The 20,081-nt window shown below is 35.5% G+C and overlaps 1 protein-coding gene across 1 annotated transcript; it reads right to left on the bottom strand.

Moving 5' to 3' along the window:
* Nucleotides 1–11,723: 11,723 nt before the first annotated feature.
* Nucleotides 11,724–13,805, bottom strand: LOC149149929 (disease resistance protein UNI-like). Its single transcript, XM_089442628.1, has one exon. The coding sequence runs from the start codon at nt 13,803–13,805 to the stop codon at nt 11,724–11,726; it is 2,082 nt and encodes a 693-aa protein (XP_089298754.1).
* Between the last annotated feature and the right edge of the window lie 6,276 nt (nt 13,806–20,081).

Genomic DNA, 20,081 nt, shown 5'->3' with positions numbered 1-20,081 from the left:
TATTTATTTGTTTATTTATTTATTTTGTGGTAACTTTCTATTAATTATAAAAAGTTACATACATAGATGCACATAGTGCATTCCCAAGTTGCACCACTCAAAAAGTTGGTGCCCATAAAATCAAAGCCAAAAAAACTAAAATAAAAATAAAAAAATTGGGGCTAATAAAAAAATCTTAGTCACCCTTTTCTCCCTTTCTTCTTTTCTACATTTTTCCATCCTCCTTGAACACGAGTGGTTGTTACAATAATTAGTTGGTTCTCTTCTATCTGCCTCAGGTGTTCCTTATCTGAGTCTGAACTCCCATATGTATAAGGGCGTTTGAATCATGTTATCTCCTTCTCCTTCACCATTTCTTGGCCCGAGTGACCTTTTGCTCTTAGATTTTGTGAAGTTGATCCTCATGTTCCCTGCTGACTCAATTCTTTGTTCACTGAAGATGTATGTGGATTTGGGATTTCCTTAGTGACAAGGGGTCCCAAGTCCTCCTCTTCCTCTTCTTCGTCGAGTTGTGGTGTTGGGAAATGCCATCCCTTCGGCTTTTTGACAGGTTTCTTTTTCCTCTTGGGGTCTTTCTTTGCCAAAGGACATGTGGTTTGTAGATGTTGAGTTTGAAGACATAGACGACATCTAAATGGAGTGTTCTCATAATCTAAGAATTGGGTGCAGCTCTGGTTGTCGTTTGTCAAAAGGATACGATCATGTAGTCCTTTACTAAGGTCTACCTCTAGAGATATCCTGGAAAAATTATAAATTGATTCTTCAATTATTTGAGTATCCATCTTGATATATCTCCCCAACATGTTGTTGATTCCTTCCAGTAATTTTGGGTGCCAGAATTGAAGGGGTAAGTTATGCAATCTTTCCCATACCAATATTTTGGAGACCGTCATTGTATTTGCATCAAAATATGGGAACCATGGGGTGATAAATAATCCCATGTTTCCCCATAGCCAAGGACCCTCATGTAAAACCTGATCTCTTATCTCTAATGATTAAAATTTTACTATGAAGAAATCCTTTGAGCATAAGTGAATCTCACAGTTTACCGTCTAGTTCGTAAAGATCCACTGGAAATGATGCACGGGTTTTGGCAAAAAACCTTTGAACCTAAAAATGATTTCCTGGTATTGATATGTTGTACAAATATTATTGATCTTTGCTAGATCTGCTGTCATTTTCAAAATATCATTCATCTGCTCTACAATATAGGGCCCAGGAATATAGAATTATCTTTGTCCTAACTAATTAGTTAAGAATATTAATTTATTAACAACCAACCTAGATCCATCTTAACTCTAGATCTACCAAGCACCAAGAGAGATCAATATATTTTCAATCAAAAAGAGGTTTGTACCTCACATAGATTTGATCCCTCTCGGTGTTTGGTAGATTCAGAGTTAAGATGGATCTAAGCTGGTATAGACTCTTTTAGCCCTATGTAATGGTTTAGAGGAGATAATGCAATATACTTACAAGTTGTAACAATTTTTTAGCTTACCTCTCCCTATCAAGAAAGTATTGATAACTCTTGAGATTATTCTAGACATGCATGAGTCTTTGGATAGTTCATGCTAGAGACTTTCCAAATGCCTACACCAACTTTTATGTTTGACTCAACCTTGTACATTTCACATGTAACCAAAACAAACTTAATGATATTTAATTTCTTGAGGCCTCATTGAACTTTAGCATAAGAGAAACTAACAATTAAACTAATGATTGAGGCTCTCAAACTTATCCTAGAATGTAACAATTTTTTAGTTTATCTCACCCTATGAAGAAAGCATTGATAGCTCTCAAGATTATTCTAGACATGCATGAGTTTTGGATAGTTCATACTAAAGATGTTCCAAATGTACACAATTTTTTTTAATGTTTGACTCAACTTTGTACATTTCACATGTAACCCCAAAAAACTTAATGAGATTCAATTTCTTAAAGCCTTATTGAACTTTAGCGTAAGAGAATCTAACAATTAAACTAACCATTGAGGCTACCAAAATTTCCCTAGAATAACTACAACCCAAAGCTCACAACCTTATAGAATCACTAAAGTGATAAAGGTATCAAAGATATAAATAAAATGAATAGGAAAAGAATCCCAACTGTGACAACAAATGAACTTTGTATTCAATAAATAAAAACATATCTTCTTATATTTATTAAAGGGGAGAAGGAATGATGGTATGTACTTTTTTGTTTTAATTTCTTTTTAATATTAGTAAAATATATCTAAATCATAATATAATTAACATAAATATTAATTACACTAGTATCTTTTCCTTTCTTAATGATCATTTGGAAAAAAAACATTAAATTTACTTTTGTAAATTCAATCTCATCATTTTCTATATGTTTAATGAAATCATTTTTTTATTTAAATTGTCTTTAAAAAAAAACAATCTCAAAAACAAAATAAATCACACAAATAATTAATAAAATCATTTTATAAACCAATATGTTCAATTCTCTCTTATTTTACTTATAACACCCTCTCACCACTATAGGCTTTAAGTTTTTAACTTAATTCATGAGGATTTGATGATTATAATTATTTTAAGATTATTACTTTAATATATAATAAATTATGTATGATTAATAATATTTAAAATTAACATAAGAATAATCTCCATAAAATAAAATAATATTATATATATATATATATATATATATATATTATAAGAAAATAATATAATATTAAGAAATTATTAAAATACTCACTTAATTTATTTTATTGGCATCAAACTACATAATAAAATTTTAATTAATAAAAATTATGATCATAGCCTCCTTAAATTAAAATTTCATTCTACATGAAGAAGACTCTTCTTTAATGTAGAATTTGACAATATGAGAGCATTATACTTTTAAGGGGAATCATCTCCGATAGATCCTAAGATCCAGATATTTGAAATCATTGATTTGTACGATTCCATCTGGCAATGCTTTATAAATGACGACATCTCCCGAGATTCAGAAAATTGAGAATTTTTAGAGCTCTCATTTCACATGGTAATGATGGTAAGTTTATACATCCCTTGGGTTATCATTATATTCCAGGTGCCTAGGAGAGTGGGGAACCAGGTGGTGCCGAGCAGAGATGCGAGCCGAAAGCAACCAACCAGGTCACTACACTCATGTTTTTTACAGGTTCACAGCCTATCACGGATAACTAGGTAGTGTGGGAGCCTTTTGCGTGTAATGCTTTTTCTTTTTATCGTCACGTTACATCTCCGTAGAAAGCTATTTTTGTCTGAACGACCCTGCATGTCTACTACTTGAAGTGCTTCAACCCAACGCCATCTGTCGCCAGCCGAGTCTATAGCCTAACATGCCATCCCATATGATGACACACTCATTCCACTTCTCTCTGGTCTTCCATCTTTGAAGCCATTATAAAATCAGTTTTCTGGTAGGGGAGGAAAGGTTTGGCCAACCTCTCTTCTTCCTCTATGCTTCCAGGCACAAGACTAAATTACATTCATAAGCTGGCAGATTATCAGTATCACATTTTCGCTTTCATCCTCAGTGTTTTTACTATGGGTCAAAATCTATTGGTTTTAGTTTTGCTGGAGGATAAAAGACGTTCTCCCCTCGGCACGCGCCTGGTAAAAGGTCAGATTTCTTAATTTTACAATTTCGTTCCTTATCTATTTAGTTTATGGTTTGCAGTGTTTATTTCTAAATTATAAAATTGCTCAGTTACAGTGAATTTCTAGTCAAAAATACATTAGCTCTGATGCTTTGAGAAATGATTTGGCCATTCCTGAGCTGAAGTTTCTTTTTTAAGTTCTCATATCAAGGTCTGTGTTATTCAGCATGTTTTGGGTAATCATACAAAAATTGAAGAAGTTTGTTGTGATTTATAAACCCTGCTCAGACTTTCAATTTAAAATAGGAGCCTGGTGGTGTATATTCGAAATATATTGCTGCTGCATAGTTTGCCAGGATTCATCATCCAGTTAACAATATGCAGGGAGCTGATTTCTCTCTGTAAGCCTAGGAAGAATACTTTGATAGGGACTGTGTTTCGCCTAAGTTCACTAGCTTACTAATGAAGTTGACACTCTCACTCTCTAAAGGAGCCAGGACTCCCATGGACTATAGTCTGTAGGTTGTTTTCCACCAAAACAGAATCCCTGGTTTTCTAGGCCAGAAACCATTTCACGGGACCGGAACTAAAAGCCTTCAAAGCCGGCGTCTGAAAGATTTGCAGAGCATCGGGATTCAAATTTCATAGGGTTTTGGGATGAATGTACCATCGGTGACGTGTCCTGTACTTGTGGGTATAAAGAATTTAGGCTTATTCTCCTTTTGTCATTCGCCTTAATAGGAGTTGTCATCCAAAGTTATTATCTCTGGACAGCTGGCCATATTTGTTTTCGCGCCTCGCTCGAAAAGTGAGACCATCCTTCCCGAGTCTTCCTTCGCCAGATCCCTTGTCAGTATAGTCTTAAATTCCCTCTTTTGGCCTTATCTAATCTGGATGTTATGTTTAGAAACGATCAATTGTCTATTTATTTCATGGTATAAAGTCTCAATCTGGGAAACCTTGCTAGGACAAAAGGTACTATTGTTAAGTTAGGGGGAGGATTTTGGAGGTGCATGGAGGGTGAGTCAGATGCATCGGCCATGGAGGCCATGATACTGGCAGCAATACAGGCCAAAGAGGAATGGGGGGGCACCACATTATCAGGAGGATGGCAATCTACTCTGGATGACGTGGTTGTCCAACCATCAATGCCTAATGCTGACAGGGATAGGGAAGGGATACAAAGAGAGTAATCATTATGGGAGGACAACAAGAAAAGTGATTTTCAACAGAAGGAAAAGGTTTTGCGTGAACACGCAAGCCGCTACAACAAGGCTCGAAATCTTGTTAAAACCACCCCCCCGCCTGCTGCAATAAAATTGGATAGCATCCACTTGACCGAGCGTATAGAAAACCTATAGGATCTTGCTTTGGTGGGCAAATGGCACTTCCCATAAATGGATGGCGGCGGGATGAGAAAATGGCTTGACGTTCAGTGGAAACCATTGATTGGATATACTCCCATTGTTTCTAATCTCATGAAAGAGTGGTACTGCTTTCATTTTTTAAACGCCAGTGATGTAGAAACCATTCAAAAGCGCTCGTGGGTCCATAGAAGGAGCTTCCTTGCTCTCTACAAATGGTATTTTGGGTTCAACCCACTGAAAAACACCCCTTCGAATAACTTGATCTGGGTAAAGCTCCCTAACCTTCCCCTAGAGATGTGGTCTATGGAGACTCTAAATGACATAGGAAACACCATAGGCAGATTTGTCTATGTTGACCCAAGATGTCTTGGGGAAAAAGACAAGCGAATTGCATGGATCCTTATTGAAAAGGCCTACAGGGGAGGGTTTCCTGACCACATAGAGATTGCCTGGAGAGATTTAAAAATAAAACAAAGACTGGATTTTTGGGGAATCCCCTTCAGATGCTCAGCATGTCACAGGACAGGACACCTAATTAAAAATTGCCCTCGGCGTTTGACTCTAAAAAGCAGATTGTGTCATGAAAAACTCTGGGCAGACTCTCCCTTGTTTTCTGAAAAGGGGGAGTTAACTCCTACAGTCACTCTGTCCCCAACGAAACTTGATGTTGTGCAAGAATTTAAAATTTTGGGAAACAAAATCAGCCAATCTCCTCAGTACTTCTCTCAGGACTTTTATCAGGGCCATGATACCCGGCATGAAAGTTCTTCTAGGACTGGATTCGTTGCTGATAAAAAGACCCAAACTATCCTTTATCCATCTCCCCTGGAACCGAATGATGAAAAAGAAATACCCCCTCCCCCTCCGATCATCCAGCCTTTCAAGGATTTTATAGTGGGCTCCCGAACCATCGTCATATCGTCATCTTTGTCAATGCCTAAAAAGAGCATTATCCCATCCGTGAAAGGCAAAGAGCCAATGGTATCTGCCACCCCTCTAAACTCCCCTGTCTCATCTCCTACAAATTTGTATGACAGCGACTTGGATTTTCTTCTATGCAAGAAATCACTTGAGCTGGAACCCTTGACCATCCATAAACCATCAAAACCTTCGCCTCCTTTTATAAGCCCAGATTTTGCAAGAAATATAATAGTGAGAAAGAAAAACAATGGAGGCAGTAAACATTTTAGGGGGAGGACAAATGTTGCTGACAGAGGTGTAAGAAATATGTCCCTTGTTGATGTTCCCATCATTGATATGTCAGAGATTCAGCCTCTTAGAGCAAGCGTGGTTGAAAAAACTCCTCAATGACTTTCATCATATCTATGAACATAAGAGGTCTGGGAGCAGACTAAAAAATTTTGGTGCTAAAGAATCTATTCTACTCAGCTCAACCAAAAATTATTTTAATTCAAGAAACCATGCATAGCAATCATGTGTCCATTTCCTATTTTAGAAAAATGTTTCCCTCATGGCATCTGGTAGCCTTAGAAGCCAAGGGTCTATTGGGAGGACTAGCAGTTTTATGGGATCCTATCTAGATTAGAGCCAAAGCTTATAAATGTTTTGCGAGCATTCTCATCTCAGCATCTGTCATAGGAAAAGATTTTCCAATTAATGTCTTGAATATCTACGCCCTGTATAAGAACAGGATCCCATTCTGGGAAAAATTATTTGCATCAGAAATTTTTTATATTGAATCACTGTTGATTGCAGGTGATCTAAACGTAACTCTAAGTTCGGAGGAACGATGGGGAAACAACACGAAGAGGGACCTACTCGCAGACCGCATCAAGTATGAACTCTTGCATAGGAACCTTGTAGATAACATTCCTTCCAAAATGATGCCTACATGGGACAATGGAAGAATAGAAAAGGGGTATATTTCAAAAAGGATTGATCGATTCATTATACATGTAAGCATTATTGATAGAATGGGCATGCCTTATTCATCCATTGGGAATGTATTCATATCTGACCATAGGCCGATATATCTCAGCTGGAGGGAAAAGGGTTTTAGGAATGGGTACCGTTTTAAATTCAATAGATCATGGCTAGATGATCCTAACTTTAATGAAGTCATAGCAAAAACATGGAAGGAATTATCTACAAAAGACATGATACCCCTGTTTATGACCTTCAAAGACAAGTTGTCTCTTATGAGAAAGGTGGTCAAAGAATAACAATTTAAAAAAAGACAGTTGGACAGATTGGCCCTTCAAGAAACTCAGAGGGAACTAGATAGTATCTCCAAGGTTTTCGATGCCAACTCACTTCCATTTAATATGAGATGTCGCATAAAAGAGCATGAAAGGAAAAATCAAAAAATTCTGAAGCAGGAAGAAGCTTCATGGAGACTTAAGAGCAGGGAAATTTGGCTCAAAGAAGGGGAAAGGAACACAAAATTTTTCCACAAATATGCAAATTCTAGGCGAGAGAGAAATTCCATATGAAAAATAAGTGATGGTCAGGGGGGTTTTCTCTTCTCTCAACAAGAAATCACAAAAGAAGCTGTGAGACACTTTAAAAACCAATATAAAAGAAGGGATGAGTGCAGGTTTCAGGATATCTTATGGGGTATTGATCTGGTTCCAAAAATGTTTGATGATGGAAAAAATGAATGCCTATTCGAGCCCATAAACGAGGAAGAACTCATAGGAGTTATGAAGGCTTTCAAAAAGGATAAATGTCCTGACCCAGATGGCTGGACAATAGAGTTCTTTATTCACTTCTTTGACATCATCAAACAAGATTTGCTGAGGATGGTTGAAGCAGCAAGAATCTCAGGCAGCATACATCAAATCACATCTTCCACTCAGATAGCACTTATCCCAAAAAAATGGAAGCGGACTCCTTTCAAGATTTTAGGCCGATTTCCTTATGCAATATAACTTTCAAAATCATCACAAAAATTATTGTTGAAAGGATTAAAGGAACCTTAGCCGATTTTCTAACAAAGGATCAGCATGCTTTTTTAAAGAGAAGGAATATACTGGATGCCATCGCTAATACTCAAGAGAGCCTGTTTACTATGTTCTCAAAAAATTGAAGCTGCCTTTCTGAAAATTGATTTACAAAAAGCATATGACTACTTAGATTGGGGGTTCATTAGATGTTTATTAGCTAAGATCGGCCTGAAAACTAATATCATAAGCTGGATCATGGCATGTGTAGAGAACGTAAACTATGCTGTCATCATAAATGGGATTCCTTCTCCTTTTTTTCCAGCAGAAAGGGGGCTGCGTCAAGGATGTCCCCTTTCTCCTCTTTTTTTTACTCTGGCAATGAAATCTTTAAGCCTTCACATTAACAGGGCAGTTACTGAAAACAGGTGCAGGCCTATGGAGATTTGCAGGAACAACTACATCTCGCACAACTTATTTGTCGACGATGTACTCATTTTTGCAATGCTTTGCAGGGTCACATTGATATGTCTCAACGACATTCTAAATAGATTCCAAAGTGCTACTGGTTTCAAAGTAAACAAATCTAAATCCATCCTCTTCCACAATGATGTCAACATGGAAATAGTGGAATGGATTTCTGTGCTGTTTGGGGTAGAGATGCGATCAATCAAGGACGGAGTAAAATATCTGGGTTTTCAGCTAAAAGCTAAGGGCTACTCAAAAGTGGACTGGCAATGGTTAATAGACAGGTACTATAAAAAGATATCTGCATGGGAATTAAAGTGTCTATCATTGGCTGGAAGAATTGTTCTAACACAAGCAGTGTTAACGCAACTTGCTGTATACTGGGCACACTTATTTTTAATCCCTACAAGTACCATCCAGAAAATGAACAAGATTACTGCTAATTTTTTATGTGGCAGAAAATCAGAACAGAGAAAATATCATCTTACTAGAATGGAAAATATCTCTATGCCAAAGAATTTAGGAGGATGGGGATTATTGGATTTAAGGACTTCTGGAAAATCACTCCTGTGAAAATCTCTGTGGAGAGGTATATTCGGGGAAGGGCCTTGGAGCATCACTATAAAAAAGAAATATATGAGAGGCAAAGACATTGAATACTGGTTCAGATTAGGGAGGATTGGAGCCTCGTATGGGTCAGCTATATGGCTCAGTTTCCGCAAGATTGAGCAATATTTTCTAAAGAATCTGAAATGGAGCTTACAATCCGGCAGCAGAATCCTCATTGGAATAGACCCCATCATGTGCGGGCGAGAGAACATAACCATTCCCGAAAGGCTTCTTGTATTCTTCCATCAAAAAGATTTTTTTACGTGGGATAAACTCATAGCAGTATGGCAAGGCCCGCTTCCTCTTTGGAAAGTGGCTTGTGATCTGGGAATGTCAGAGTCTTTGGCAAGGCAATGGAATATTATCTTGGATGGCTTGAGAAGCTGCGGATTTCATCGGTCCAGGCTGGAAGATTATCTAATCTAGAAGGTGCCAAAAGAAAATGTTCAGGTTTATGTAAAGGATATTTATACAAACCTGATTGGATTAAAGACCATGCAATCTAATCCTAAGTATCCATCAGCCTTTTGGAATACAGGATGCCCTCCCAAATTAATATACTTCTCGTGGCTGGTGTTCCACAATAAAAATCTGTCCTGGGAAAATTTAAGGAAAAGGAACTGGCACGGGACGAGCAGGTGCTTAATGTGTGAATTAGCCGAGGAAACCAACTATCACATGTTCTTCCAATGTCAATCTACTCAGCAATTATGGCATGAATTGGCAATCTTATACAGTTTCCCTCTTGTCTCTCATGCTTCAACACATGCAGCCTTTGAATGGTGGAGTGGGCAAAGAGATTCTTGGTGATCTATAATTATCATTGTTCTCTGGTGTGCATGGAGGTGGAGGAACAACATAATATTCAAAGAAATAAAGGAGCCTTTCAAGGCTATCTTACAACATATCATATCCATCTATGACTTTGTGCCGATAAAGCAACTCAAAGCAAAAAGTGCCAACAGAAATGAGCAAGAAGTTTCTCTCTCAAGGGCCCCAAGAGCATTTTTTGATGGAGCTGCTCAGCAAAACTCTTGTGGCTGTGGGGTACATATCATAATGGACGAGAATCTTCAATATTTTATTTCATGGAATGGAGGAAAGGGCACAAATAGCATGGCTGAGGCAAGGGCTCTAGTGGGTCTTCTTGCTTTTTGCATTTTTTTTTATATACAAGCTATCTCAATCTTTGGGGACTCCAAAATTATGGTCGATCATGTCAAGGGTAAATGCCACATCAGGAGCCCACACCTCGCAGGTTGGATGGACAGGATTATGTTTTTTGGGGGGCTTGTGAAAGAATGCTCCATTCAACACATTTACAGAGCTCAGAACCAGCAGGCGGACAGTCTGTCCAAGGAAGGTATCCTTTTAGAAACAGGCACCTGGTCCATGAAGGTAATATCTGGCGAGAAATCCTTCATCATTCAGGACTTCTCAATCCCTGGCTCTTAACTCTCCTTTGTTTTTCTCCAGGTTTGCTTTTGTTTCATCCTTTTTGTTTAATCCTCGTATATATATGGTATATGAATGTCCAACAATATCTGAAAGTTACAACTCAGAATTTCACATATGATGCATAAAAGACTTGTATCTGTTTTGTATGTGGCTTAGCTCAAATCGCTTCCGTTATGGAGGGACTCATCCTCTAGTTTTTGTTTTTAAGTCTAGGATTTTCCAGCTTCTTAAAGCTCGATGATGTACTATCTGATACCTTTATATTGTCTCAATATAATACAATTGTGCTTTTTCGTTCTGAAAAAAAGTTTATACATCCCTTGACATGTAAAAATCGAAAGTTTTAAAGATTGCGAATGCCTCAATGCACATCTACAATTTCAGTGTAATTCACACAAAGAAATTCAAGTTGCTTTATTTGCCACAACGATTCCGAAAATAATTGCAGCCCGTGTTACCTAGATCTAACACCCTAAGAGACCGGAGGTTAAGGAAAAATGCTTCCGGAATCACTTCCAAGTCAAAATAATGTCCTAGATTAACCAGTTTTGGATATCTCAATTATTTTTCGTGGCAAAGACGTCAACCTGAAATGTCGATGTGCGGGAAAAGGGCGTCGATGTCTGGGCAATGTTGACCTGCCATGGATACACAATTTTCCAGGCCACAAAGCAACATGGATATCTGCAACTAGCTTTACATAGTTGTGAACATTATCCATTAAAGTGTCTACATCTTTGTTCTTTAGAGGAGACATGTCAATAATTTCACATAGTTTTGTCTCTCCAATAATCTCAAAGGGAATCATTTGAGTTTTAAAAAATTCTTATAGAAGCAGTGTTTCAATTTTGTTTTTAATGGTGGAAATGGATTCAACCTCATCAAAATCACCTAAAAAATTTTAAAAATTGAAGTTTAACCACTATAACTTAGATTTACAAAAGTACTTGTCAGATTTTCTCAGAATATAACAAAAATTTCCACTACTTTCAGGGCAAAAAAAACTAATAAAAAAACAGTCTCATTAGACTACAGCTAATCAAAGAAAGATTTGATTTTATAATTGTTATTAACAAACACATTTTTAATTATTAAATCAATTGAATTAAAAATGATATATAAATCTTATAAATTATAAAAATTATATATATAAATATAATTGAAAATGTATTTATTTATATAAAAAATGTATTTTGCACAATAAAATTTTATTAACAAAAAAATTACGATCACATCCTTTTTATATTAAAATTTCCAGTACAAACATGAACGCGAAAATTTGAGAGCAATTTACTCTCACGAGGAATCACCTGTCCCTCTTCTCTACCGCAGAATTTCACAATTTGTAAGCAGTCTGATCTCAGGAGGAATCACCTGTAACTTACGACAGCCCTTGAGATTCAGATATTTGAGCTCTTTGAGGTCTGCGATTTCAGATGGCAATGATTCTAAATTATGACATCCGCTGAGATCCAGAAATTTGAGATTTTTGAGATCTCTCATTTCACATGGCAATGATTTTAACCTCTTACATCCACTGAGATGTAAAAACTGAAGGTTTGAAAGATTGCCAATGCCTGAATGCACATATTCAATTTGAATATAGTTCAGACCAAGAAATTCAAGTTGTTTCAATTGCCACAATGATTTTGGCAATAATTGTAGCCCCGTGTTACTTAAACATAACACCGTCAGAAAGACGAGGTCAAGAAAAAATGCTTCCGGAATCTCCTTTAATTCAAGGTTGTGTGTTAGAAATAGGCTGACCAATTTTGGACATCTCAATTCCTTGTTTGGTAGAGACGTAATATTGCTACGAAGAAGGGAGAGCCTCCTGCAATTATCGCGACTCTCGATGTCGGGAAAAAGAGCGTCAACATTGGGGCAATGTTGACCTGCCATGGATATAAAATTCTCCTCTCTCTCTGCCACATAAATTGCCATGTCGCGGGTAACGTCATGAAGTCCAAACGTAAAGCCCCAAAAACTGGATCCACCGACTGCTCGCATGTGGATTAAGAAACGATCTGCAAGTAACTTTACATAGCTGTGGGCAGTATCCATTAAGGAGTCCATTTCTTTGCTCTTTATTATACCTTCTGCGATCCACATTTGCGATATAATGTGCACCGGAATGCACCAGTCCTCTGGAGCCATCACACAATACAGAAAACAGGTTTTCAAATGAGCATGAGGTAAACTATCGTAGCTCCATCTCAATCGCTCATAGAGATCTCGATCAAGTCGAGGATGAGTAATTGGAAAATTTGAATCCACAGTCTGAATCTGCCTTAAAGCAAGGTTCCAGTCATTTACAGCCCGGTTGCCAATCATTGTTGAAGCTATGACATTTATAGCCAAGGGCAACCCTTTGCACTCCTCCGCCACGACTCTAGCAATATGCTCTATCTCGTCAGGCACATGCCCGTCTTTGAAAGCTACTTTGCAAAACAATTCCCAGGCTTCCTCTCTTGGCAGTGGCTGTATTTGCATGGACTGGTCTGCATTCATTTCTGGAATCAGATCTCTATTTCGAGTAGAGAATACAACTTTGCTCCCTTTGTTCTCGCCAAATTCCACGCCCAATTCTTTCAGAGTGACTGCGCTCCACAAATCGTCTAAAATTAGGAAAAATTTCTTCGTCCTCAGATGTGCCGACAGCTTCATCTTCCGCGAATCAACATCATTATAAGAATAGGCACTGAGGTCTAAATTGATTGCAGAAGCCATACGACTCTGCAACTCCAGAATGGAAAATTGGGCAACTGCAACCCAAATCACATGATCAAAAAGACCACTTACCTTGTAGGTGTTGTAGACCTTTTTTAGCAACGCTGTTTTGCCAACCCCACCCATCCCATATACAGCAAATATCCGATCGCGGGGGGCCTCTGTAAGCCACCTCTCAAGTCGTATTTCAGCAGATCTAATTTCCAACCCTACCAGTCCGGTGTCTGGTTCGTCTTGAAGCAGTAGATTAGCCTGTTCTGGCGCCGCGGACGCAATCTGTTGAGCACTGTGAAACACAGAGAAGTCGGTCTGAAGATTGTGAAAGAGCTCATCAAAAGTTGTCTTCCACTTTCGGATTTCTTTAGAAAGTTTAGGCTTGAAAAGGAGGCAACTGATACACCGCTGCCTCCTTCGAGAGCAATCGATCAACTCTCTTGCTTTTCCAACTGCATCGTGCATCCTTCGCAGACAATTTTGCAGAGATTGAGGGGGCGTCTTTTGCCGATCTTGAAATTGATCTCTAACATCGAGTAAAAGAGTCTTCATACGATTTAACTGCCCTTCTAGAAGCTGAGGGTTCTCATCCAACCGAATAACATCATCTATTTGTCGGATGAGTGCAGAAATAGCGCCACTGACCGTATTGGCCGCCACTTCAGTGATAATAGCAGCCATTGCCAATTTTTTGGCTTCGCAACAGAAAGAATCACGGGTCTGAATGGGCTAGAGACAATCATATATAAACACGAACTTGCAATGAGATCCAGGGCAATGGATAGGCAGTCATTAGTCATTATTGAAAATGCAAGCTGACTTGACTTATTGTAAATCATATATAAATATAAACATAAAGAGGATTAGTATATTAGTAAAATCAACAATGGGATACACAGTCATCATACGTCATTGCTTGTTAATATCTTTCAATCCTTTGAATAAATATGGAATTAGAATTTATAGATTTTCATCTCATAAATGTAAGAAAGGTATAACCTACTTTATATAAAATTTGAAAATAAATCTTTAATAATAACAATTTAAAACAAATAAAAAAGTAATATCAAATAAAAAAGTAATATCAAAATTTAATTTTTGTTACCTGACTCTATTCCAAATGTGTAACCCAATTTTTTTAACAAATATTAATAATATTTAATTAAATTGAAATATTGTATATTTATATGTATATGTATAGTTTATTAAGTCACGGGAGTATAATATTTAATTTAATTAAAATAATATATATTTAGATATAGTTTATTAAGTTATGTGAGTCTTTAGATGATTTGTATGTTTAATTTGGTTTGAGTAGTTATCATTGAGGATCTCACATTTTTGTTACTCATAATGTACAAATCAGATTGGGTCGAGGTTTAGAACCAACTAATGTGGTTCAGGATTAGTCGTTTAAACCTGAGGAAAGAAAAAAATATTTAAGAATACGTGAGAAAGAGATGTTTGTTAAATTATTTAATATTTAGTTAGAAACCATCTATTATGTAATAATTAAATATTTTATATGGATATTATAAATTATTTATCAATTTATATAATAATATTTTGTAAGAATAATTAATTTATATAATATTATTTATTAGGGTTGACCTATTCAATATACATTTGGTTGAAAACTAGATTAATTATCAATTTATATGATAATATTAAAAAAATAAAATAAATAAATAAATAGATTTTTAATCCAATGTGATTAATCCCAAAGACTCATTTCTACATTTGAGGATCTTTTAAGTTTTCAAAGTCATACTCCCCACATCATCCCTTAGTGAGATTAGATTTTTACCCATAAAGTTTCTAACTAGGAACCTTTACACCATCCAATGCCTTAACAAAACACCTTGTCACCAATAAAAACATTAATATTTGTTTTTTTTAATTTTAGTTTTGAAAACTTAAAAATATAATTTAAAATATAATTAAATTAAAATATTTTAAAGATAACAAAATTTACATTCTAAAACATATTGGGAATCGGCGATTTTTTATTTATTTTTAAATCATAAAATAATTAATAATATAAATGTGATAATGTGGAGTTCATTAATTTAGTCATATTTCTACAAAATGATTAATGATTTTTTTTACATTTTTATACATACATTTTAAACTAAATTGACATATAACTATTAATAAAAATTTCAATTATTATACTAAAGATTTTCCATTTTTCACCTATTTATTAACCTTTATATTCTATTTTAATAAAATCATAGTAGAAAATAATAATACTCTTCATTTGAGTTGTCTTTAGTGAGGCTTTTTGGATGTTTTTCAGGTGGGTTTTTTGGATCTAATTTCTCTAAAATTCCACAGGAATTTATTGAAATCACAAGCTTGATAGGTAACCCCTGCACAATCAAAGTGCACTAGGAGTTTTTCAGGGTGTTGAATCCATATATATAGTCAAAAAAACCAGTTTAAATAACACAAATCAAGATTTCACCTCAAATTTTTCCACAGCACCGAAAAGTCCAAAATATAGTACTAGAGAAAACTCCCATTGAAAGGACAATTTACCAGGAATCTTATGTATAAGAAGAAATTATACCACATCAATGCGAAGAGGTTCCTAAAATTGCTTCTAGCTCTACCCAAAACCCCCACCTTGTACTCAAACTGGGGAGGCATAAGGATGCATAAGGATTCCTAATCATGGTTGAGTCATTGGGAAATAAAGGAAGAGATCATCTTGCAGAACCCATACAATATTAAAAATATTGTTACTTCTAAATTTAAGAAGAAATTATGGGACAACGAAGAGCTCGAAGGAAAAAATAAAACTAAGATATTATACGGAGGTGATTAACCACAATCTAAAAACCAAAATTGTCTTTCTATATTGACTAGTGTTAAGAAGAAAATGAACATTGCCAAGATAATAACAAATTCTCATAAACTTCAGAGCGAAACTGAACATCCTCCAATTCCCAAGATCCCATGGGATGAATGGGTTTCACCTATGGGATTCTAAGAGGGTTGAAGATGAAAAACATTTTTTCTTCAATTTTCCATTTCATACTCACTCTCAATCTAATCTTCAAAATATTTGTCACACTATTAATCTTCTTGATCTTTTGAATCAATAAAACAATGTTTATTTTGGAATTCTTCTCACACTAATTTTTTATTTTAAAAATAAAATGTTAAAGAATACCTTCTTAAGGTTGGGTAAACCATATAGGTATTAGTGGATGTTTTTCCTCATCATTAGGGTCATGAGCATCATATATTACTCAATATTATTTATTTATTTATTTTCTTTCTTTCCTTCTACATATAGAGAAATTAGGAGATTTGTGATTGATGTAACTAGGCAACAGACACAAAAAGACACAACCTCAAAAAGCAAGGGATGTCAGGAGCATGATGTAGTTCTATGTTAAGGGAATTTATATTTATAACTATATGTGACCATAAAAAATGCATCATAATTATCTAATTAGTTTTAATTATTTCTTTAAATATATCCAATAATATCTCCCTAACTATCTCGTATGATCTATCCATTATTTCATCCATGATTTTTTCAACAATGTTCATCTCTATATTTGCTAGATTTTCTCCACCTCAACGCAGGACTCTATCAATCAATTTGTTGTTGATCACTATTAGTTTAGCATTGACAAATACAAGTTATAATATGTAACTTTGGAAAAGGAATATTTATTTTTCAATATTATTGAAGAAATTATTTTTCAAGCATTTGATTGGACCATAAATTGAAGGTCTTATTGTAGCCTTTTAAAAATAAAATGCCATGTGGATAATTGCCTCATATTTTTTTGCCATAATTTTTAAATGCAGTTGCAATATTTATGCCATGATTTTTAGATATTTGTGGAATAAATTTTCATTATTAAGCTTCATAGGAAAACCATCTAAAATTAAATTCTTCGAAAATAGCTCATACTCACATAAATGACATATTTACCATCAAGTATTTGTATAAAAGATAGATAGGACAAAGATGTAAATAAATATACTTACCAACAGTAACTTCCCACCCTTATTTATGTGCCTTTCAACACTTTAACAAGTAGGAGACTTAGTTGTGGTTACTACCTACCAAAAAAGTACGCAAGTTCTTTCCCCTTCGCAGGCAATTAATCTTTCCACTTCGTATATTAATTTGCAAATTTTCTAAAAGCATAATTTCCACTTGAGTAACAAGGACTACCCTACCCTGGACCACTTTCTCTTACATAGGCTTTATAGAATATGCATACACTATTAGAATATTCATAATATCGTCCATCAAAAGTTACAAATAGGTAGTATTTTTTTATGTCTCCTCTTCAACGAGAATTCTTTGTTAAATTAGTCCTTTCTCATTATTTTCCTTTGTTGTCCTTTTTCTTCATCTTTAATAGTTATTTGGTCTTCTTCCTTCTTTACCTTCTCTGCTATCATATTGTACCTACATAAATATTAGTTGAAGTACATATGAAAGAATCACCATCTACTAGAATAAATGGGTTGTTAGTCGTTATATCCACTAGTTATCTAGAAAACTTATTCTCATACAAGCTTCTTCAACCATTCTTCGATAAAAATTTGCATACATATCCCTCTTACTCTATATCACCACTCTCATTTTCATCGTCCTCAATCTCCTGGGTTCCCAACTCAATTGTAACCTTGATGTCGATGCTCCTAAATCATACTCCCTAGGAAAAAAATCTTCATAGACACACATCCATGGGTCCTCTATCTCTTGCAAAAATTTTCCTCATAGTTATCTCTTCTTTTTTGTATCCTCAATCATCATTTTATTCCTACATAAGACCCCTTTTCTTTACTTGAAATCTACCTGATTGCCTCCGCACTAAGATCAATGACTTTGTTAGGTGTAGACTACATCAAATCGATGGTTCTACCCACATATAGTTTCTCTCTTAATGATCTGAGATCCTCTTTTAGTTTATGCTTACCACAATAACACATGATGAAAAATATTTTACATTAGTGGTTTTTTACCTCGAACATTATCGACTTGGGTACACACAAGTTCAAAAGTTTTTAATCTCTAACCAATATCATTATAAAATGACATTATCCAAGAACTGTTTCTTAGGGATGTATTCCTTCAAGGATTTATTGTATATACCTCTCAACCCACACACAAAATACTTTTATTTATAACTCACTTCGTTTTCTTCTTCACTGTTAACCATGCTTCTATTTCTTTTTTTTTCCATCATTTGTCACTTCATCCTTTTGCTTTCCTGCATCATTGTCCACTTTTCTTTCCTATTTTTTCATATTTGATTTTTAAATTTTTGTGGACATTCCACTTGACAACTCATCACAACAAATCTCACAAATTGTACTTAAAAATCTGAAATCTACACCACAAGGGTTTATTTCTCTTTACATTTTTAGATATGTAAATTATTGATTATTGTGTATGCATGATAATTATAATTACGAAAAAAATAGAGAACAATGAAATAAAAACTCGTAAATTGTGATTAACACAAAGTATATCTTGGGAAACCCTTTCGGGAGAAAACCCAGTTGGAAGTTGAGGTTGCTTTGCTCTCTTTATTTGAATAGAAAATGGTTGCAAGTACAAAGAAGGCATGTCGCGCGTGGGCTACCACAATGCAAAAATAATATATGTGTGCTCTCTCCCTATCCCTATTAGTTATTCTATTTGTATATGCAACAAAATGTACTCGAAAAGAATGGAACCCCTTTTCCTCCTAGTGGCCCATTTATCACATAACCTAATAGCCAAGTAGTAGTTAGGTTTGACTCATTTAAATCTTAACCAGAGTTACAATATGGACTATTCTAGAATCTTGTTCATCATTATCACGTGGCTATCATATTTTCCATGAATAAATGGGGATGACGTGGAATCCCCTCGAATTATGTTGGTGAAAACAAGAAGGTCAACTTCCGAGTGGCATAAATTTTCCATATGGACTCCAACCAAGATGATTCTTGCATTTTTGGAAAGGTATTTGTGTGTAGAATAGGAGAAAAGAGTGTAGCACCAAAGCATCAAAGTTTTACCCCCCTAGAAAACACTCTTTGATGCCTCAAAATGCTATGAGAAGATTTTAGGCCCTAATTTCCCAAATTGGGTCTCGCAGATAAAAATGGTCCTATTAGATGATTCCTCCACTTTTTCCATGCTAAAATAATTGATGTGGATGAAAAACAATATAATTATCAAATATGAATCACTGCCCATTTTTTGAGACTTTTAGTCCTAAAATGCTTCCAATGAATGAGGTGAGGAAATTTATCCTCCATCGTCTCTCGGGTGTGCCATTTAGCTTTCGCTAGAAGTTCTCCTTTCAACCTAATCTGTTAAAGTTTGTTTTGTCCCTACCTTGTAGTTCTAAGCCTTTTCTGCAAAACTATATCTTCTGTCATCTATAACTTACTTGGGGCCTGCGAGTACTATAGTGGCTAGTGATATATATGGATTATTGTTTCCTTACACATTAGATAATGCTTCCACTTCTTCACAGATTGCACCATTTCATAAAAGTCCTTATCAAAAGTAGGGTAGTTAACAACTGCCCCATGAACTAATTTAGAATGGTAGCATACAAGCCTTCCCCCCCACATCAAGATCGCTCCCTTAACATACTCATCGAGATGTATCTCCACTTGAAAGGGCTTATCCAAGTTTGGTAGTGCAAGAACTAGTGCTTGACTAATCTCCTTCTTTAACTCATCAAATTCCCTTTGTTTACCCTTTCCCCACTAGAAACTCTTGCCACTTATTAGTATGGCATGGAGTGATGTTGTTACCATTAAAAATGAGGCTATGAATTTCCTCAAGTATTGTGACACCCCAACAAAACTCCTAACCTTAGAAACATTAGTAGGCACAAACCATTTTATGATGGCCTCCATCTTGGCAAGATCTTTTTTTGTCTCTCCTCCACCCATCACATACCCTATATACACCAG

This window comes from Pinus tabuliformis, chromosome 9, assembly GCF_031772625.1.
Source record: "Pinus tabuliformis cultivar Carrire ecotype Pingquan chromosome 9, CPIR1, whole genome shotgun sequence".
NCBI classification, from domain to species: domain Eukaryota; kingdom Viridiplantae; phylum Streptophyta; class Pinopsida; order Pinales; family Pinaceae; genus Pinus; species Pinus tabuliformis.
This window is presented reverse-complemented; position numbering and strand designations above follow the sequence as displayed.